The 21,425-nt window shown below is 42.0% G+C and overlaps 5 protein-coding genes and 2 non-coding genes across 10 annotated transcripts in view; 1 reads left to right on the top strand and 6 right to left on the bottom strand.

Annotated features, from left to right (window-relative positions):
- Nucleotides 1-360: 360 nt before the first annotated feature.
- On the bottom strand, nt 361-14,628 carry LOC135345814 (ubiquitin-like modifier-activating enzyme 1). Of its 2 annotated transcripts, none has more exons than XM_064543280.1 (21): nt 14,299-14,628; nt 13,761-13,837; nt 13,214-13,299; nt 12,851-12,933; nt 12,154-12,288; nt 11,659-11,765; nt 10,958-11,132; nt 10,487-10,633; nt 9,741-9,947; nt 9,215-9,415; nt 8,777-8,872; nt 8,498-8,653; nt 4,654-4,819; nt 4,163-4,473; nt 3,756-3,902; nt 3,433-3,571; nt 2,872-2,997; nt 2,429-2,610; nt 1,478-1,669; nt 934-1,136; nt 361-625 (listed from the first exon to the last, which is right to left on the bottom strand). In XM_064543280.1, the coding sequence occupies exons 1-21, from the start codon at nt 14,359-14,361 to the stop codon at nt 490-492; spliced, it is 3,135 nt and encodes a 1,044-aa protein (XP_064399350.1). In that variant the 5' UTR covers nt 14,362-14,628; the 3' UTR covers nt 361-489. The 2 variants fall into 2 exon arrangements, with proteins under 2 accessions (XP_064399350.1, XP_064399352.1); XM_064543282.1 differs by lacking the exon at nt 14,299-14,628 and adding an exon at nt 14,121-14,229.
- LOC135345839 (TNF receptor-associated factor 5-like) lies at nt 4,907-7,308 on the bottom strand. Its single transcript, XM_064543317.1, has one exon. It carries the CDS (start codon nt 6,257-6,259, stop codon nt 5,639-5,641), a length of 621 nt encoding a protein of 206 aa, XP_064399387.1. The 5' UTR covers nt 6,260-7,308; the 3' UTR covers nt 4,907-5,638.
- On the bottom strand, nt 10,709-10,776 carry LOC135345873 (small nucleolar RNA SNORD57). The gene has a single exon (XR_010397915.1). It is a non-coding gene; the product is annotated as a small nucleolar RNA SNORD57 (small nucleolar RNA).
- On the bottom strand, nt 13,106-13,173 carry LOC135345869 (small nucleolar RNA SNORD57). The gene has a single exon (XR_010397911.1). It is a non-coding gene; the product is annotated as a small nucleolar RNA SNORD57 (small nucleolar RNA).
- A 929-nt stretch (nt 14,629-15,557) lies between the features above and the next one.
- The window catches only part of LOC135345840 (uncharacterized), a 79,625-nt gene continuing 73,757 nt past the window's right edge, over nt 15,558-21,425 (top strand). Inside the window, exons 1-3 of one of the 2 annotated variants that reach the window (XR_010397901.1) lie at nt 15,558-15,945; nt 16,008-19,207; nt 19,272-19,395. The gene's annotated coding sequence lies outside the window, so the exon portion shown is untranslated. Of the gene's footprint in view, nt 15,946-16,007; nt 19,208-19,271; nt 19,396-21,425 lie in introns of those variants that run through there. The other variant, XM_064543318.1, reaches the window with a different exon arrangement.
- LOC135345820 (TNF receptor-associated factor 5-like) lies at nt 16,525-18,440 on the bottom strand. Its single transcript, XM_064543293.1, has 2 exons — nt 18,158-18,440; nt 16,525-17,729 (listed from the first exon to the last, which is right to left on the bottom strand). Exons 1-2 carry the CDS (start codon nt 18,438-18,440, stop codon nt 16,672-16,674), a joined length of 1,341 nt encoding a protein of 446 aa, XP_064399363.1. The 3' UTR covers nt 16,525-16,671.
- LOC135345818 (TNF receptor-associated factor 4-like) overlaps nt 19,805-21,425 on the bottom strand; it is a 124,978-nt gene continuing 123,357 nt past the window's right edge. Inside the window, exons 1-2 of one of the 2 annotated variants that reach the window (XM_064543291.1) lie at nt 21,164-21,406; nt 19,805-21,034 (exon numbers count right to left, since the gene is read on the bottom strand). In XM_064543291.1, coding sequence (XP_064399361.1) covers nt 19,971-21,034; nt 21,164-21,395 — 1,296 coding nt within the window. In that variant the 5' untranslated portion in view covers nt 21,396-21,406 and the 3' untranslated portion in view covers nt 19,805-19,970. Of the gene's footprint in view, nt 21,035-21,163; nt 21,407-21,425 lie in introns of those variants that run through there. The other variant, XM_064543288.1, reaches the window with a different exon arrangement.

Genomic DNA, 21,425 nt, shown 5'->3' with positions numbered 1-21,425 from the left:
CAGTCACAATATTTATTTTTAGCTATTCACACAGTGGTGGACATGTTGTTATATTTTGTTAAGACTTATCTTGGACTGCACAGCTATCCCTTGATTACAGGAGGATAGTAGAAGCTTGGCTTTGACTGTGTGCATGGGTCTAGCTAGCTGGATGTAATTGCGTGGGTGGCAGTTATTTAATAGGTGGGCGGCTAGCTGGAAATGGTAAACCTCAAACACAAATTGCCTTCTTTTGGAGATCGCGAGTAGCTCTTCATTCATGATCAGAGGAGCCCAGGTAAAGAAGAAGTGACTGTTAACTAACTGTATGCATAAACCTACTAAGGCATAATGACCTGTTATGACCTGTTATGACAACAATCCAATCAACGAAATTAATGATTAACAATCTAATTAACAATTCTAAAATTGCTACCACATAAATGCAATAACTATACTCGGGTTTTAGTCTAATGTAGTCACAATCACTAAATGCTCTCTCTCTAGTGTTCACTTGAAGTTGTAGTTGATGTAGGGCACTTCAGCGTCTTCATCGTTAGCATCAGTGCAGCAGATCTCCAGCACTAGGTTACGAACACCTGGACGTATGCCCTTCTTACTAGCCTCCTGGGCAACCCTCGACATCCTGAGAGTGGAGGGGGGTAAAATAATTACATATGAATATTTAAATATTGTATAGCGGGAAATTTTCGTGATGAGAAAAATTTTGCGTTTTTCGAGCAGAGCAAAACTGGGATAAACTCCCACGCACGGGTATTTCAGATGGAAAACTATTGGTGGGTGTGGTTTCCTGGCCTTGAAACACAAACATTTCTCGCTATACGGTACTAGTCCCATGCGTCCTCACAAATAATTATATATGCGACTATAATCACAAGACACAATAAAACCAAAGTGTTTACACTGCATGTACTAGTGTGTACGTTAACTTACGGCATGGCCATTCTAGCTGCCACTTTCTTCTTGTCCATAAAGAACGAGTAAAGGATGGAGACGTCGTACGAGAGCATGTTAATATCAAGCTGGTGCTGATTCTTGAAATAATCGAGGAAGTCCCTGAGGGTCATTTCAGAGCCGTCTTCCTTGAGGCCAGGAACATCAAACCGATCCCATAGTGTCCACTCCACATCGTTGTACTGTATGTGTGTGTGTGTGTGTGTGTGTGTGTGTGTGTGTGTGTGTGTGTGTGTGTGTGTGTGTGTGGTGTGTGTGTGTGTGTGTGTGTGTGTGTGTGTGTGTGTGTGTGTGTTGTTCAGTTGGTCCATTTTTAATGATGTTATGACATTCTGAAAGCTCTGAAAAAAAACTGTATTCATAATGGTATGTTAACTCTAAACAATTTATTGGCCTCTAATATACGCCATCTGAACGAGCTCATAACAAAATCAGTACAACCGAACAATCAAAACAGAAGATACAGCGTTAACAAGATCACAAGTACACTGCCCCTCCCCTTAGCGTACAGTGACTATTGTACCTTTGTTTTAGGAGCTCCAATAGGCTCAGAAAAACCAAAGAAAGGTAGAGCCAAATTGATGAATCCGTTTTTGTAGGATTCAATCTTTTTGTTTCCAATGACAAGTTTGTACATTTCCAGGCACACCAGCCCGACCACTAGCGAGGTTGTCGTGGCAATGGCGGGAATGATCTTGCCTGCTATCCCCTTGCTCTGTAAGGGTTAAAGGTGATAGTCATTAAAATTAAATTATAAGCTAGCAACTACATGTACAATGCATAGCATAAGCTAGTTCAAGCCCAAAGACAAATGCACCAGACTAAACATGTTACAGAACAGAACCATTATATACCATATATTTCGTGGGGTAAAATTTCATGGGCAAGCTGACCTCTACAAAATTTTAACGTAGGCGTGGCTTACCGGAAGGTAGGAATGCAGTGCAGGCAAGGAGACTAAACGAATTTTTTACCCCACAAAAATCCCCCCCCCCCTTGCTATACAGGGTATAACACCTACAGCTACTGTTCATGTATGTCTAGCACACATGAACAGTACAGGTACAGATACAGTTCCATTATGATAAAGAGTAGTATACCGTATAGCGGGAAATTTTCGCTATTTGGCTCCCAGAGCCCTCAGCAGAAATTTTCGCGGTTTTAATTTTCGTGTCAATACCAATAAACCACACCCACCAATAGGTTTTGCACCTGCGTATACCGGTGCGTGGGAGTTTATCCTAGTTTTAATTTTCGCGTTGACTACTCTGCCCTCGAAAAACGCGAAAATTTGCACCCCACGAAAATTTCCCGCTATACGGTAGTTCCAACAACAACACAAGCTACAAAGTACAGGCTTGGAACACAATGCTCAGATTTACCAGGCATTGCGCCCTGAGGCATAATTATAGTTATTATTCAACTCTAAGATAAAGGCTAATAAATGCTCAAAGTGCTACCATAGTAACGGCACCTTATGCCTGTCTGCTATAGGGATACTATAGTTGGTGGCCCGGAGGTTGGAGGCTGCCACTATGAAGTCCATGTGATGGTTAGAATCATCATCTTTCTCGAAGTCCAGAGGGGCCATTTTGAAACTACCCAGAGAAGCAACGCTGGGCAGTGATTGGACGATGGTCTCCAACTCCTCCTCACCTGGGAATAGAGAGAGAGGGGATATAGAAGACAACACTCACTTAGTTTATACACAGTGTAAAATGATCACACATTCAATGTACAGTTCTATAGTTCTTCTCAAAATGGATGGAAAAGCTACGCTTCTATAAAAATGACGAGAGCACAGCTACTATAACAGATTTTACAGTTTTGTGCAAGCTCAGCTAAAAAACAACATCACATTGTATGACTAATGGCAGTTTGAATTATTTTTATTATAGTCGACAGCCATTCTCTTACTGGTGGTGATTTGTTCGTCAGCTCTGGCCTCTGCATCTGTCGTGTGTATCTTTATGTTCTTGGGCACAAATGACTCCACCGTCACACTAGCTGCCTTCTCAGCAATGTACGCCCGGTCCTTCACATCTGGGTGTATGTGTGCGGTGAGGGAGTGTGTGGTGTGTGGGTGGAGGGTGTGTGTGGTGAGGGAGTGTGTGGTGTGTAGGTGGAGGGTGTGTATGGGTGGAGGAGTGTGTGGTGAGGGAGTGTGTGGTGTGTGGTGAGGGAGTGTGTGGTGTGTAGGTGGAGAGTGTGTGGTGAGGGAGTGTGTGGGTGGAGAGTGTGTGGTGTGTAGGTGGAGGGTGTGTGTGGTGAGGGAGTGTGTGGGAGGTGGGTAGAAGCACTACAGAACACTGTACTAATAGCAGGGTACGTGTTAATGCTAAAATAAGACATTCCATTTCCTATCAACTTCAGTATCATGTGATGAAATGTTAAGTTCTGAAGTACATTTTTTATGAGAAAGTATCCACAAATGTACGATTGATGCAAACTGACACCACTTGATGCAAACTAACTCACCAGTGATACAGTAAGTTTCAGCAAAGAGGAGAGCGGCTGACTGCACAAAGTCAACATGGAGGCTCTCCTTGAGGTCAAAGTTTATCACCTTGGGGCACCGCTTAGGGCCGGACCAAAATGGCTGACCAGTGGTAGTGTTCTGAGAAAAACATCAACAACGATAAATATGCCTCAAGCTTTATAATCTCGAACAAAAATATGCTTGCAAAAAATAAAAGATATAAAGATTTGCTAGCTGGTGTCACTATACAACTACGGCTCACATGATCACTAGCTATGTCACTACGGCTCACATGATCACTAGCTATGTCACTACAGCTCACATGATTTGGTGGGAAGACATGCAGGAGCTGAGCGATCGTCCTCTCAAAATATTCAGAGAAGAGGTTTCTCGCCCACACAATACAGTCATCAAAACTGGAGGGCAGATCATCCACCGTGGATTTCTTGATGATGCCAAAGATCTGGAACTGTGTGTGTGGGTGTGAGTGTGTGTGTGTGTGCACGTGGGTGTGATAATAACGAAATAAGGCAAACTAGCAAAAATAACTGTTTCATAAACCCATACTAACATCCGTATAGTGAGATAGTAAAAATTTCGTTTGCTTTTGTATTGCATGCATTCTGGTAAGCCATGCCTATAGGTTTTCGTGGGGCAAAATTTTCCATCCCATGAAAATTACGCGCTAGTACCGTCCCTAAAGACCACACCCCTTCCTTCGTTACTCACCGGAGTCTGTCCTTGCTGTTTAATAATCCTTGCCACAAACTCGGGGTCACTCAGATACTCGTTTACATTAGCCCCAGGCTGTACGAACAAGCCTTCGAATTCGCTACGTGCCCACTGCAGAGTGTGAGCAATCTGATTGGGGAAGTTCTTGAGTGTACACATCGGTGTCTCTTTATCGGGAGGATCTTGGGACGATCCGTAGCTTTCTGTGAGATGAGGTATGACCACTTGGACGTTTCCCTTTGTACCCAGGGTGCCTGACTCTAGTAGAGACTTGCGGTAGTAAACACACCGACGATCCATGTACAGTCCTGTGTGTGTGTGGTGGGAGGCATGTGTGTGTGGGAGGCACGTGTGTGTGTGGTGGGAGGCGTGGGCGAGAATGGCAATAAAACTTGCTAGAGATTCATATACTTTAGCTGCACAAGTAAAGAGGACGACTAAAGTACATGAGACAATAGGTAAGGGTCATCAAAGCTACATGTACTTACTGGCATCCACATTGTCTAGAGCATTTGCGACTCCGTCCAGAGCCTCGAAGAACTTGTCGTCATATACACCCTCTGATTCTGGCCCCACCCTGTTCTCGTGTGCTACAGCGTTGAGTGCAGGGTTCATTTCCTTCACCGACTCTATAGCTGTCGTAGACTTGGGTTTCTGTGTGTGTGTGTGTGGGGGGGTGGGGTTGTGGTGAGTGTGAGTGTGTGTGTGGGGGTGGGGTTGTGGTGAGTGTGTGTGGGGGTGGGGTTGTGGTGAGTGTGTGTGTGGGGGTGGGGTTGTGGTGAGTGTGTGTGGGGGTGGGGTTGTGGTGAGTGTGTGTGTGGGGGTGGGGTACAATTAGTGATCTAATTGAGTACATTTGACCTTTGCTACACACAGATGCATACTAGTAGTAAATGATGCTAAAAATACCCAGTGAAACTAGAAACTGAGTAGCATAGTCATACTAGAAGCAATGAGCCAGAAACTTAGATTAGTCACAAACATCGAGTTGTTGCTGCACTTGCCTTTGTTTTTTTACTCCTGTCTTGATGTAGCAGGTATAGCAATCATATTATTAAACTACTACGACTCATAAACTAACATGCAGGAGATATAATACAAGAGAGATAGACAAGAAAGGTAAAATGCTGACTCAGCAGGACCGAAAAAGAATCGATTTTAAGCGTATTCATGAGATTATTGATGACTAACGGATGACTACGGATGACGCGTGTCCAGCCTCCTCTGGCATGCAATGAAATTTATACTCAGGAAAATCACCGTTTTCCTGTTAAACAAATTTTTCACCCCACGAAAGTTACCCGCTATACGGACACCAGAGATAGTGTATTGTATAGTATAATAATATTTAAGTCATACAATAACCCACAAAAATCAGCAGAACTCAATAATAATAATAAACTCCAAAAACTAGTAAATGCAGTTAAAACGAGAACAACGATATACAACAATAAGCAAGAAAGTGTTTCAGTTTCAAATGGTTGGCTCCAGCCACGGCTTGTAGTTGGGTATTTTTACTGATACCCTGAACACCAGAGTGTCGTCTTTGAGGTACTGAGTGTTCGTCTTAGCATCGTAGTCGAGGTCAGCGTGGGAGATGAACTGCGCCCAACCACCTCCAAATTTTGCTGTCTCACCACCCACTACTCTCCTAATGCCCGTTTTGAATGGATTCATCTCTTTGTAGTGGTTATCATCCTCCAGTTGATTTAGTATTTCGATTGTGACCCTCCCGCCGGTGAAGGGCCAGGACAGGGAGTCATCATTGTCCCCCTTCATGAGATGGTAACTCACTGAAACATGAGTGCCATCACCGTCATCCCAGCCATCAGCGTCAATCCACAAGCACATCTTGTAGCCAGTAGTGTGAGACGTATAAAATGGAGGGCTGTAAAACAAATCTTTGTCACTCTTATGTTTCAGAAAATCAGTCATTCGAAATGTCACAGTCTTGGACAGGTTGCTTGATTCTAGGGAGCAGGTGAAGTGGAAAGTGTTGGACATGGTGGCCAGTTGAGAGTGGTCAAGGCTGCAGCATTGCTTCCTTATATAGTGTAGCACATAGTGATGTGGTGACCAGGCAAGATGAAACATGCCAGATTCAGTGGTCCAAAATCCCTCCTCTCAAGGTATATGTAATTATAGTGATCCTGCTGGAGCATGCACTAGGACTAGCCCCTCCCAAAGTAACTGACTACCTAAAGCAGTATTTGAAGTTAAACTAATTTTTTACCCCACGAAAATTATTCGCTATACGTTACTTGGAGGTATCATGCAATAAATCATCCCTTCCCTTATATGCACTGAAGAGAGAGCATACGAAAGTGTATGTAATGTACATCATGTTATAGAACCAAGAGTCCTTCAGAAATACTACAATCTGATTGGTTAGAGGAAGTGTTCTAGAAAATCATGTAATCTTTAATTGATCATGTAGTAAAGATTACATTCAAATCTGATTGGCTAGAGACTCGTGGTTGCTAAGATCTAAAATGCTTAGACACTGTTTAGGACAGACCAAAGGGCTGGTTGTAGTATCCCTAACGTAGTGAGGGTTCTACTAGCCCTGAGGGCTTCTAAAAACAGTTCTAGAGCACTAAAGTGCTAACCCTCAAATATTTACATAAATACAGTAGTATGTATGAAGCATGGAAGCTGCATTGTTCCTGGTACAGGATCACTTCAGCTGTAAATATGTGCCTCGAATAAAGGACGCATGTAGCTAGAGGCCATGCAGCCAACGTGCAAGTTCAAGCTTTTTAGCTTTTGCTCGACAACGAAGTTTTAACATCAAAATCTGCCACTGTTGTATGAAGGCTATCCATGCTGTAAACGCAGCGCTATGGGAGTAGACTCACATGCCACAAACTAACAGACAAATAAACCAACTGACCCACGTCTCGAAAACAATGAGATAGAAAAACCACCACTTTAACTTAAACCAGCAGATCAATAATCAACACTCCAAAACCAAAAAATCAATACAGATCAAAAGTTAAAATAAATTTGTGTAACAATACATGTAAGCACAAACAGTTTCAAATGGTTGGCTCCAGCCACGGCTTGTAGTTGGGGTACTTGTACAGATACCCTGAACACCAGAGTGTCCTCTTTGAGGTACTGAGTGTTCTCGTCGTCGAGTATCACCCATGACCCCGAGAGTCTTGGGCCACATCCCCTCCCCCTCTCTCACCATCCACCACTCTCTGATTGGCACCACTGTTTTTTAGGAAGATTGTCCACTTGTGATGGTTCTTGTCCTCCAGTTGGTTAAGTAGCTCGACCGTGACTATCCCAGTGAACGGCCAGGACAGGGAGTCATCATTGTCTCCCTTCATGAGATGGCCAGCAACTGAAACACGATCGCGTATAGCGAATCCGCGTTTGTCGGGAGTGAAAGTAACTCTCAGGCATATTTTGTAGCCAGTATAAGTGTAGAATGGAGGGCTGCAAAATACATCCTGAAAGTCATCTTTGTAACAGTCACATCTCATTCTAAATGTCACAGTTTTGGGCTGGTTGCTTGATTCTTTTATCTCTGATTTTGTAGAGAGGGAGCAGAGAGTATTCTTTGTGTCGGACATAGTGGCCAAGGTTGAGATATGTCCAAGGTTGAGAGTGGTCAAGACTATATTTGCTTCCTTATAAAGTGTAGCACATGGTGAGGCAAGATGGAACATGCCAGATTCAGTGGTCAAAACATTAACACCCTCAAGGCACTAGAATCTAATCAGGGATCCTGCTGATGCATGCCTCTATTCATGCCTCTATTCCGAAGATGAAAACTGAAGCTGCTCTGTTATTGTAATATAGCATCTTCTTCAGCACAACTACATGTGGCTAGGTGACATATTTTCACAGGTAGATTTGTTTGCGTTTTCACTGTTAAGCTCATTTTGCTGGTATTAAAATCCTGCTCAATTTGTGAAATTAATGTTATTCATTGCGCTTTCCAATTATCTGCGAGTACGTGATTTTACTCTCACTCGCGAAAATATGTTACCTTAAGGTAGTACAAGTACAGATAATATCATGATGAACATTTTTGCATTTGTTTGCTGCATGACTACACAGACACTAACACTACAGTTGATCGTTTGACATAACAAGTTCACTGAACATGACAGTACGGTTCTGGGGCTAAGATAAACAAAGAAGCAACAAACCTAATCATAAGTGAGTAGAATCAGAATACACAGACAACTAAGCGAGTACTACGATCTACGGCCTGGCCTCAGGACACCATATAGATACTGAGATTTGATTCAACAGGGTTTAAAGGTCAACCTCGCTCAAACGCTATACACCCATGGATATAACCTCACTGCGAACCTGAATATGCCATGGCCGAAAGAGAAATTGTCTGTTGAGGTTGCTTTTCTCGATGATGTCCATATCCGTCACGTAGATCACACCCTCTGGACACGCCCCTATTCCCATCATCGCAAAGTTCTTGAGTATCTCACAACCGATAGCACCAGCTCCAACCTGCATCGAGGTCAGAGGTCAGTACATACAGTCATATAGATGTAGTCAGTAAACTATGCCCTGCACAACTTCAATATACACAATAATTAAATACAACATGTACTATGTACATACTCGACTCACCACAAAATACTTGAGGTGTTCTAGCCTCTTCTGAAAGTCCACTCCAAAAACTGCCACTTGTCCGTCATAGCGGCTGTCAGTAGCCTTCACTGCCTCCTATGTGTGTGCATGTGGGTGGTGTGTGAGGGTGGTGGGCGTGTGGGCGGTGTGTGTGTGGAGGAACGGACAAATAATTAAACACATTCACGCTATTGTACACTATTGTACACACAAGTGTAGGAGGCTTCTCAGCAAGCTGAAACTAAACGATATAGCTGTATCATTGCTGCTAAATGCATTTTTTGGTTTTAAAATTGAACATTCCCAACACATGTTATGAACCGTGAAAGTAGAGCTTTATGAAAGTAGAGCTTTGAAAAAGGGACCTATTTGGAACACATTGAATGCAAACACTCCACTACCATCATCACCATGGAAACACTGTACACGCCCCCTCACCTCCGGCAACTCATGGAAGTCCTCTGGCAAACACTCGAGAGCATCGAAATAGAACCATTGTCGAATAGGGTTGAATTTGCCGCTGCAAGCTTTGACGATTTCTTGAGCTGTGATGGAGCCAATGACGGCTTGCATGGGAGAGACGTCACCTCTAGCTAGGTAGGAGAACTTGGCTAGCAGATGCTCGTCTATCTCGTCCACCTGTCGAGAGGTTAAGAGAAGCGGGTTAATATAAATAGGGTCACAAGGGGTTAAAAAATAATTATCAAGGGAAGCTAGATTGTCTTGGTGCTCGTCTATCTTGTCTGGTGGAAAATAGTTAGCGTCAGATTTTGCAAAGAGATAGTAGATTTTGCAAAGAGAACTGTCGATACTTTTATTGTAGCCATTCTGCTCTGAATGTCTGGTTTTCCTATGCAGAGCCTGTCACATATTAAAGCTCATTTGCATACCACATAATTATGTGTTTGAGTTAAGACCACGCAATGTGATGGCTACTCCACTCAATAATAATCGATTATCGTACCTTATTGGTTGCCTCAGAGTTGATTTTCTTGGCCAGTTCGACTAACTTGAGCCCGTCCTCCTTGTTGTAGGGGCGTGGCAGTTGCCCCTCCCTCTTTACAAAGGCGTCCAATGACTGATAGGCTAGATGGAGCTGTGCCGGCCGATCCCATTTGGCAAAATCGGACACAATAAATTCAGGCTCAGTCAGAGAAGAACTGAACGATTTCTGTAAAGACCATACAGTACAGTCATGCATGTGATGATTTAAGTTGAATTTGCTTAGAATGTAATAACATGGTGAGATAAAAACAAAACAACAGACTTGCAGACAGCACTTTTCATCACTAATTGTAAAAAAAAAAAAAAAAAAGGGAAATGTTATTATTACTGTGTACACTGTAGCTAGTGGTTGACTTGTGTTTTCTGTAATAAGGTTGCATTGCAAGTCTGGTGAAAAGGGTAGCACATGTACAACAAACAACAGCCATCCCTATAACCATTCTCCAGCATTAAGAGTACGTGTACCGCTCTGCACTCTGTTGATAGCTAGCTGATAGCAGAGGAGGTCCGACATGCGTGCACGAATCACTACAAGTGCTAGTGCGTTTGGCCTGGACATATCACGTGACCGCAATGACACCAATGCACTGAACTTATAGTGATTCGTGCATGCATGTCAGACCTCCTCTGAGCTGATAGCGTACTACTCAACTATTGCAATGCGACAAAGTAACAGCTTCTACATGTATAAATATAGGTACTCACAAATGAGATGACAGTTGGCTGCTTGACTTGCGTCACAATCCCGCCTCTAGTATACTCAGAGTATCCTGACGTGTCACCAACACTGAACGTGTACGGCCCTAGCACAGTCACTGGTTTAGGCTCGCAACCATTCAGCTCTGTCATGCCCTGAGGGAGGAGAAACAACGCTTATTGAATATTGTCAATTATTCTTGGGGGCTCGGGATAATTAATTAAAGGGTCCCCTCAGACTCATTAAATCAGTTTAGCCTCCATTGCAGTAGGTCAGGAGAAGTAGCTCATCACAGGGGACACACACGCCCACACACACACACACTGATAATGATTCGAAGTGGTGGCTATTTCAATCTTTTCAACACAACAATTTCCCTCACATAAACTAAGAGGTTGTTCTTTTTGTCAGGTGGTTAGTACCAACCACCACCACCAACCAATGCGGGCACATCCCTGATGATCACATAACTGACTCACCTGCACTTCCGCAAATGTTACGTAGTCACCAGACTCAAAGTTATGTCGTGTCTCGTCAGAGCATGTAACCACGCTCTTGGTTTCCTTGGTAACAGACGAGATGATGACACTGATTGGCTGCTCTCCAGTCATATCAAAGACAGTGAAATTCTCACCAAAATCACAGAACACTTGTCTACAGACAAAGTAATAATTATAGTGTTGGTACTCATATTAGCCGCAGGAGGAACACAGTACCGTATAGCGGGTAATTTTCGTGGGGTAAAAAATTCGTTATTTTCGTGATCAAGCTTGGCCTCCACGAATTTTAACGTAGACGTGGCTTACCGCAACGTATGAATGCAGTGCAGCCACGAGATTTATACCCACGAAAATCACCGTTTTCCAGATAAACGAATTTTTTACCCCACAAAAATTACCCGCTATACGGTAGTGTGTGTGTGTGTGTGTGTGTGTGTGTGTGTGTGTGTGTGTGTGTGTGTGTGTGTGTGTGTGTGTGTGTGTGTGTGTGTGTGTGTGTATTCCAACAATAACTGCTCAAACGGTTAAAATGCAACAGTGACTATACATGTACATGTACAGATTTTACCATCAAATGTACACACTACAAACTTGTCCCATCTAAATCATGTGACGTTACACATCATGTGAAAGGTCTCTTTAAAGTTAACCACACCCTCTCCACACACACGCCCACTCACCCGAAGAGTCCTCTTGTGTCGGCGACAATGAACCTGATGTTCTGGGTGTGGCAGTAGTCGCCCACACTCCTCTGCTCGTCCAGTGGAGACTGTGTCAACACCACCACCTGGAGGCAGGAAAGAAAGAGAGAGAGGATGATCAACAAATCAAAAAGAAACATTAACTTCCTCTATAAGCACGAGAAAACAAGCTTACAAAACATGTATTTACAGATAGGTAGCTACACAAAACATATTAGACAAATAGGAGTTGAAGTGTACAGTAGCCTATCCCTGAAGGGCACGCTACGACATAAAGGCCAGGTTTAAATGAACAGTTTGTGTACAAAACAACCCCTCTGCAAAGGTCACCTCTGTATAAGAGCCAAAACATTATTCCCCAAAGGCGTCCGTTATCCACTGTACTGTTGTACATGCTATATTTACAAATTGCACTCTTTAGTTTATATCTGGCTTATTAAAACTGACATACTGACAGATGTTCAAACTCTTCACCTGATATTTACTGACGGCTTCTTCACTGAGTTCCCCAGCCAATACCTCCACTCTGACGTAAGAGTTGAGTTCAGCCAGTCTCTCCCGACTCACCTCCGCACAGTTCTTGCCAACATCAGCCGCTCGGAAGAAAAACTGTGTGTGTGTGTGTGTGGGGTGGTGGTGGTGGGTGGAGTGGTGTGTGTGTGTGTGTGTGGAGGGGGGATTGCATTGTATAGGAAATCAAAGGTGGCTTTGTGTGATGCTGATTAATTTAAAATTGAACAAGAAGTCGAATAAGGAAGGAAGGAACATTCTAGAAGGTTAATTATCACACCCTAGATCAGGGGAATACCTGCACACACACACTAACTACATACATGGCTGTAGGGCATTGTGCTGATACATGTACATGCATGTTCAGTGGATTGCAGTACAACACTTGAAACAGCATTAGATCATAAGCCTAAACTCTAAACTTGAAGCCCAATGAAGTGGCTAATTATGGAGTTTTGCTGGCAATTTTCTGTAAATGCAATGTCTTTGGGTGGGGTAGATGGAAGAATAGGTGTGGCTTAGTGGTTAGGGTGGTGGCTTAGTAGATCAGGCGATAGATAAGGCGTGGGTTCGATTCCCTCTTGGGGGACTTTTCTTACAAATCAATTATTAATGTCCCTAAATTTTGAATACCTCATACTCCTGTACATGTAGGTCTCACCTGTGATGATAGGTAACCCATGGTGATGCTATCAGGGTCGTGGATAGTCACAGACTTGACTCCAGCGAGCACCAGATTCTTAGCTGTTAGGAGTTTCATATACAAGGGGTCAGGACGGTGAGGTCTACTAAACTAACCGTTAGTAAGTGTATAATCCAAAAAACTCACTGGCAATGTCTATACACAAGCTGTTAAAAACTAACAGTCAACTGTCAAATTTACAGCAAAAATACACACACACACCACACATAGGTCCCCTCAGACTCATTAAATCAATTTAGCCTCCATTGCAGTAGGTCAGGAGAAGTAGCTCATCACAGGGGACACACACACACGCCCACACCCACACCACACTCCACTCACCAATTTCAATGCCCAGTCCCTTCATCCCAGAGATGAGCACATTGGCTGCTCCCATCTTACGCATTGCATCATGGCCAAGCACGTATCTGTAGGAGCACACAACACACACAGATCAAGTCATGCATATCACACCCACCCCCCCCCCCCCACACACACACACGAACACATGACAACACTTACATTACTCAGTACAATAAATGATTCATAAATGAATGAACAGGTAATTATTTTAACAAAAGGTCAATTATGTACACATAATTATAAAAGCAATCGCTCATTAGTAAACATTTGATTGTGGTATTATAGCAAGCAGGTGACGTGGCCAAGCGGCCAATAAGCAGTCATGCATCAGGTCCTAACAGAATACAAATTGGTGTCGGAAAGTTATCACATTGTCAAGCTTGTGGCAGTCAGTCAAGCGTTAAGTAACACTATTCAAATTTAAATTTTGTATTCAAATTAGAAACAACTCGCAACTCAACAAAAAGTTCCCCAAAGTGGGTACGTATAATTATTTACAATGGCTACAAGACGAGCACACACTCACAGTTGTCTTGAGTAGAGCCCCTCATCGATCTCAGTGGTAGGTTCAGCCATGGAGGATCCGTTAGTCGCTTGGTCACCCTGTGGAATAAACACGAATCATCACCTTAAACAGTAACACCACTACAAACCAAAAAACCAAACTTCCAAGATTTTTTCAATTATGGTAGACTGTATTTTTATAGTCACACACGCCACTTAGATAGTGCTACAAGATTATATTTAATGGCTTGTAGTTATTAAATATAGTGGGTTTGGTTGACAGCACATCATTATTTTACTGTTGTAAATTTAATACAGGAATAACATGAAAACTACAAGCCCTTTACAAGTAGGTTCAGAGCTAACTAGAAAACTGACTTACCAACAACTGCAAAAAATAGATTAGCTAAAAGCTTGAAAATAGACTTTCTGTACTGTGGCTAAGGGTCACACTCGACTAGTCTGTCATGTGCAGTGTTGCATAATGAGGGGAAGTCCCTGTCATCACAAGCATTAACAAAGCCACATGGCAAGGTATACACGTACACAACCACTACTACCTCGTGTGTGTTGTTGTTGTTGCTTGCCAGACGTGCTTTCTTTGTAGGAGGTTCCACAGACATTAATATACTTGCAACACTGATCCCTTCTCACGATCACAAGGTCAACTATTAAATATATTCTGCAAGTCACAATGATGGTTATCTGAGCTGCTGCGGGGGTTAGATTTCCTTATATGGATGAAGATCTTGGTATTGAGCAATGGAGATTAGTCACTGTGAGCTCTGATTCAGCAGTTTAATGGCTACAGACAACAGACATTAGCTAGCTAACAGGAGGAAACTGCACTATCATTCGTGCAGACTTGCACTGCAAAGCATGCTTTACGATATTCCAGGAAACAGTGTTTTTCATTGAATTGGAACACGAGCCACGCCCACAGTAATGCAGACTTAGGTCATTAATTTTTCACACCTTTTGCACAAAGACAAAAAAGAAGTTCAATTAATTGCTGCTATGGCATTCGGATACTCCACTCTCAGCGAATCAAGCTTCAGTCCAACTTCAGAGCAGGCCTTTGAAGCTCCCCTGTCCTATAACTCTGAACCAAGTGTTTTAAGTTCTGTCCAACCGAAGATTATCCACTCACCACCACAATCTGATCAAAACTGTATTGAGGTCCGATCTATAAACAAACAAGCTGCCGCAAGTACCACGAATGCTCTGAATCCCAGTCAACAAGGAAAGCTGCACACTGTTCTACAAAAGATGACGAGGAAACGAAGCCGACAAACTGAACAAGAACTAAAAACTGGAGTCGACAAAAAATCTCAAAATGGCCGAGAGAATATGGCAATGAGATGTGTGTCAAGTTACTCCTCCCTGTGTTCAGGTAGTCAGCCTCACCTCATGGAAAGGAAGGCATCACTGAGTTTGGACAATGTACTATTGGACACGGCAGCGAATGAAAACACTTCGAGTAACAATTGCAGTACTGGAACCATAATGGTGTAACTGTGTTTTGGTAGATATTGGTTTTCAGCACCGATTTCTAGAATTTAATCTGTTTTTATTGTCAGTATCATATGATTTACTATACACAAAGCATTAATCATTAACGGTGTGTTGTAGATGTATCATCATACTAAAAATGGTAACCTAAGCATGTACTAGATAACAGAAGGCATTGTGTAAGGCAGTAAGTACAAGGACAAGCCAAATGCTATAAAAAGTGTACTTTCGCACTTTGTATGGTGGGCTCTGGATGGAATAAATGGGCACCATTTAGAACCTGCACGGTTCAAGGGGTGTGGCCAGACCAAAGAAATCTGCAAAAGTGCATGCAAGATTAGCTAATAACTTTTTACCTAATAACTCGGCTATCACAAGGACAAAGGATGTAATTTCGAAGATGATGATAGACTTAACATGAAGAATTGTTTATAAGATGATGAATTAATATACACTGAAAAATCTGCCACTGATGGGACTCGAACTTGCAACCTTCCAATCTTGAGTCGACAGCTTTAACCGCTGGCCACCAGCAACTTTCTAGTAATTATAAAGTTGAAAGCAAGTAACTCAATTTTGAGATTGATGCTATAAAATCATCGGCTGCAACACAGCCGATGACCATCAGGTTCCACAAACCAAAGTTGAACAACCCTTGAAGCAGAAACTGAACCGGAGGAGACAACCTGAAGGAGGTGTGTCTTGTTTGATGCATATGAGTTACCATAATTATTCATTGCTATATTTGTACATGCAGATTTTAATGTGAATGAGCAACTGAGCAGTGGATGGACTGCATTATTGCACGCGTGTGACATGCACAGGTCGTGATGAGATGGTGGAGATGTTGCACTGGTTGGTGGTGGTAGGTTGGTACACTGACCCCTCAGTAGACAAGAATAACCATGCACCACTTTGGCTTAGTTACTACATGCTAGGCTTTGTTAGATGAGATTTCACTTATAGAGACAATTCTGAGCACATCACTGGAAGAGTGTACCATAATTATAGCGAGTAATTTTGGCAATTATTATGTTGAATATTCTAATGCAATGCTGATTAGGCATGCGCACTTCCTTGAAAATAGAAGTAGATGACTCCCTAAGACTTATAATTATCTAGATTTGCCAAATTGTCAGTTTTACAGTTCCTACATTGTAGCTGTATATATATACAGTGAAAACTGTCTATTCTTGTCGCCTCCTGTAGTACCCGTGAAGTTTCTATTAAACCACTAAGGTCTTAAATAATTATTATTATTGTTGTTGCATGTGCATGTATGCAATAATAATGCATAATAGTTTCATAGAAAGAATTGTTCAAAATAAGATAGTTTCACATGTAGTATATACTAGTAGTTCTGTATAGTTAAGTATACGTAATATTAAGTACATTACCCTATTATGATACTGTAACTATAGTCAATTGCTACACTCCAGCCATGGCTTGTAGTCAGGAGCTTCTGCAGATACTCGGAATATTAGAGTGTCGTCTTTGAGGTACTGAGTGTTTGTAAGAGGATCGTGAGCGAGGTCAGCGTGGGAGATGTACTCTGGGTAGCCCCACCCTCCCCCTCTCTCATCATCAACCACTCTCTGACTGACCCCACCCTCTGCTAGATATGTGAGAGTCTTCTTGCAGTGGTTCTTATCTTCCAGTTGGTTGAGTAGCTCGATTGTGACTGTCCCAGTGAACGGCCAGGACAGGGAGTCATCATTGTCTCCCTTCATGAGATGGGCAAACACTGAAACATGAGTGTCTTTAGCTTCATCATAACCATTCGCATCGACTTTTATACACAGCTTGTAGCCTGATTCTGAAGTACAAATATCTGTACTTAAGAATTGAGTGTCGTTTTCTTTTTTCTCTTTAAAATCGTTGAATTTAAATGTTAGTGTGTTTTTTAAGACGAGCATGTTTGTTAGCTTTAGTATTTTGTCTGCTGCTATTTCTAGATGTATCAGTGCATTCTCCTCGTGATTAGTCAAATCCTTTCTTAGAGGCTTCTCTGCACAACCAATATTAGTACTGTACTTGCAGCGTACTGGTTCATCCGGGCAAACTAAAACATGGCCTGTTTGGTCACAGCGAGAAATTGTAACCAAGCACTTGGAACACTCGATCTTGACTTTAGGACAGACTTCCAGATGTGTAGTAGTTCTCTCATCATACACACCAGCTTCATTGCAGTGTGGGCATGTGTACCGTCTCTTGGGGCATTTTCTTGCCATGTGGTTGTCCAGATCTTGATACTCCATATCTTGCTTACACTTTAGGCAGCTTGTAAGTCGCCTTTGGCATTCTGTCTCAAGATGAAGCTGAAGATTTTTTCTCATAGGCTTTGTGTTACAAGCATTCGGGCATGTAATTTTAGTATTTTCGCATTTGTTTTTCTCGTGATCTTGGACTGATCGCAGCTCCCCTTGCCAACCACAGCTGGTCGTGCAGTATACTAGCAGAGACTTCACCTCTTGGTCACCTAGAATAATTACAAGAATATGATTATTAGGCAAAAATGCACTGTATCGATATTATGTATGTACGTACGTTTAGTACCGTATTTATTCTATATAGGGGACACTAATGGAGAGTATGCATGTGCATTCAAAACAAAATGATGAGCAACTCTCCTAGCGCATTGCATATAATATTCAAAATAAGGCCATATATACCCAAGTGATTTTATGTTGAACAGAAATGAACAAGGTTGGCCAAAAAAATTAAGTTGTTTATACTTCATTATAAAACCACAAACAGTGTTACAATAGTTAATTAACATCACTACGTTGTGCTAGATCACATGGGCACTCTGACCTCTGCCCTCTGCCCTCTAATTGTTGTGCATTCTGCCAAAAATAAAACCCGGAAAATCCGTGAAATTGTGTGACGTATTACTTTAATACTTACTTTTGAAATCGTTAAAGATACTTTCTCCGTACTGACGTCTACGAGACGTTCTGATTGGTTGTCTGCAGTGAGGACAATCGTTCCTTCTGTACTTTCCAATACACACTTTACAGAATAGCTTCCCACAGCCGCCATGTTGTTGTGGCTCCCTAACTACATGCAGACAGATGAGACACTTGAGAGAGTCTGCAGGTTCTTCTATGAACTTGTAGTCGTAGCCTCCCTCATTCAGTGATAGGCTAGAAAACTGGTCAAGCACTTTCCTTCTTCTTGTCTGTTCCATTGCTGCTTAGAATAGAATTGACATCATGTGATCTAGGCAATGAATATTGGATCTGCATGATCTGTGGTTTGCTGTTGTGTGTTCCGCTGCGTAGCTTGTCTAGCTTTATCTACAGAAATGTACTATTATTGTGTTTTGCAAGTTGCTTGGCATTGTGCACAGTAAATGGGCGTTGTCAATAGTACTACTGAGTCGTGAATGTGTCTATTCAGCAACAAAATTTAAATTTGCTAGCTAAGCTGTTAGTGCACTAACAGCTTAGCTAGCAAATTTTAATTTTAATTTTAATTTTTGCATGTATATGCACATGCAGTACTCTGTTGACTTGCTATACCTCTGTTGATTTGAGCCAGTATGGCAGTTGTTTTAGTTATAGAAGTGCACTAAAAAAGCAGGTAGATTAGAGGACATAAAGAGTGAACACATTACTGATTAGATCTAGTAACCACAGTAGTACACAGGAAACGCCCATTTACTGTGCACAATGACTGACAAGCAACTTGCAAAACACAGTAGAAGCCTAAAACTCTTACAGACACACACACACACACTATATACTGTATACCTCGCTTACGCATGCGCAAACCGAAGCATAATAATAAACATGTATACATGCATGTACTAGTTTTTTCAGCTGACAGCCGACGACCATCAAGTACAAGCAGAGCAGCTCTCTCCAAAAATCTCCCACACAAACCGAAGATGAGCAATCCTCGAAGCAGTAACCCTACAGGAGGAAACGACCCGAGGTCAAAATACAGAAAGAGGTGTGTATCTTGTTTAATGCACATAAGTTACCATGTTCATTGCAAAGATATGTTATATGTACAGTTTAATGTGAATGAGCAACTGAGCAGCAGTGGATGGACTGCATTATTGCACGCGTGTAACACAGGTCGTGAGGAGATGGTGGAACTGTTGCTGGAGAGAGGGGCCGACCCTAACACTCATAAAGGTGAGTGGGTGCATGGGTGGGGATTCTTACACGGGACGTGCACACACTGGTCGGTGGTGGTAGGTTGGCACACTAACCACCTCTATATATAGACAAGAATAATCACCAGTTTGGCTTACCACATGCTATATAGGCTTTGAGATTTCAGATTGAAAATAGCCACCACTAGAGACAATTCTGTGCCATAATTATAGCGAGTAATTTTGGCAAGTACGGCAAGTGTTATGTTTAACGATTGAAATAAAATTATTGTAATGTGAGATACTGATTGATCGATTTGGCGTGCACACTTCTTTGAAAATGCTAATCCTGTTATCTAGATTCGCCAAATTATCAGTTTTACATTGTATATTTAGCTGTACAGTGAAACCTGTCTATTCTTGTCGCCCTATAGTAATCCATTAAAATGTGTTGGTCTTAAATAATTATTATTGTTGTGTTACATGTGTACATTTGTTTCATAAGAAAGACATGTTTAAAATTATAATAGTAGCTATACAGTATTATAGTATAATCTAGGGTACCAGTACTATACATGTAAAACTATTAACTATATATAGCTATGTATGTAACAGTCAATTAGTACACTCCAGCCATGGCTTGTAGTCAGGAGCTTCTGCAGATACTCGGAATATTAGAGTGTCGTCTTTGAGGTACTGACAGTTTGTAAGAGGCTTGTGAGCGAGGTCAGCGTGGGAGATGAATTTACGCCAGCCCCATCCATTCACTGATATATCACCGTCCATCACTCTCTGACTGTTCGCAAGGTCTGCTGTGAATATGGTTGTTCCCTTTTGATGGTTCTTGTCCTCCAGTTGGTTAAGTAGCTCGACTGTGACTGTCCCAGTGAACGGCCAGGACAGGGAGTCGTCATTGTCTCCCTTCATTAAACAAACATACACTGAAACATGAGTGCCCTCGCCAGCACAACTTCCATTGGCATCAACACGTATGCACATCTTGTAGCCTGAGGCTGAAGTTAAGAACGGAGGGCTGTAATTTTCTTTATCATCAAATTTATATCTGTCAAAATGTTTCATTCTGAATGTTAGTGCACTCTTCAAGAGTATTATATTCTTTAGCTTCAAGACTTCTTCAGTTGCTAGTGAAAGGTGAAGCTGAGTATTTGCCACGTGTTTGGCTAAGTTCTTCCTTAGAGGCTTCTCTTCACAACCAATCCTGTAGTATGTGCATTGAACTGGTTCATTCGGGCAAACCAAAAGATGGTCAGATTCATCACAGCGAAAGATTTTTAACAAGCATTTTCTGCAGTTGATCTCTACTTTAGGACAGACTTTTAGATGTGTAGTAGTTCTCTCATCATACACACCAGCTTTCCTGCAGTGTGGGCATGTGTACTGTCTCTTGGGGCACACCATTTTATGGTTATTAGCATTCTTAAACACAATATTTTTCTGACATTTAGTACATGTGTGTAGTCTATTCGGACATCTATCGGCTAGGTGATAATCGAGATTTCTACGAACGAGTGTTGTTTTGCCACCGTTGCAATAGTTTGGGCAAGGAACTGAAGTGTTCTCGCATACTTTTCGTATGTGATCTTTTAGTGATCGTAGCTCTCCCTTCCATTCACAGGCTGTTGGACATCGAACCAATAGAGACTTCACCTCCTGCTCACCTACAAAACAAAAGTCAACATTATATTCCGGCATTGTATGCAATGGTAAAATCTAGTTATTCACTTTTAGCAATCACTTTTAACTAGCAGATTACATAGCTAACTACTAATCTGAATGCCGGTGCTCACTTTTAAGGTCATGGAAAATGGTGTATTTTCCCAATGGTCTTCTACAGCATGGACAGTCATTTCTAAGGGTCTTGTGCTTGTCAATACACACTTTACAGAATAGCTTCCCACAGCCGCCATGTTGTTGTGGCTCCCTAACTACTAGCAGACAGATAGCACACTTGAGAGATTCTGCAGGTTCTTCTATGAACTTGTAGTCATAACCTCCCTCATTCAGTGATAGCTTATTCATGTTTTGTTCCATTAAATACAGACAGTCATG

The sequence above is a fragment of the Halichondria panicea genome, chromosome 12 (assembly GCF_963675165.1).
Source record: "Halichondria panicea chromosome 12, odHalPani1.1, whole genome shotgun sequence".
Taxonomy (NCBI): domain Eukaryota; kingdom Metazoa; phylum Porifera; class Demospongiae; order Suberitida; family Halichondriidae; genus Halichondria; species Halichondria panicea.
The sequence above is the reverse complement of the archived record's forward strand: the minus strand, read 5'-3'. Positions and strand labels throughout refer to the sequence as shown.

Bases quoted from the DNA above. Each gene is read 5' to 3' on its own strand.
- LOC135345820 (XM_064543293.1), bottom strand. From the start codon at position 18,440: ATGGAACAGACAAGAAGAAGGAAAGTGCTTGACCAGTTTTCTAGCCTA. The intron at 17,730-18,157 runs GTAAGTATTAAA...TAATTATTCTAG, and splicing joins TATCTTTAACGATTTCAAAA to GTGACCAAGAGGTGAAGTCT.
- LOC135345839 (XM_064543317.1), bottom strand. From the start codon at position 6,259: ATGTTTCATCTTGCCTGGTCACCACATCACTATGTGCTACACTATATA.
- LOC135345814 (XM_064543280.1), bottom strand. From the start codon at position 14,361: ATGTCTGTGGAACCTCCTACAAAGAAAGCACGTCTGGCAAGCAACAAC. The intron at 12,289-12,850 runs GTGAGACCTACA...ACACACACACAG, and splicing joins TGGGTTACCTATCATCACAG to TTTTTCTTCCGAGCGGCTGA. The intron at 11,766-12,153 runs GTGAAGAGTTTG...TCCTGCCTCCAG, and splicing joins AAGCCGTCAGTAAATATCAG to GTGGTGGTGTTGACACAGTC.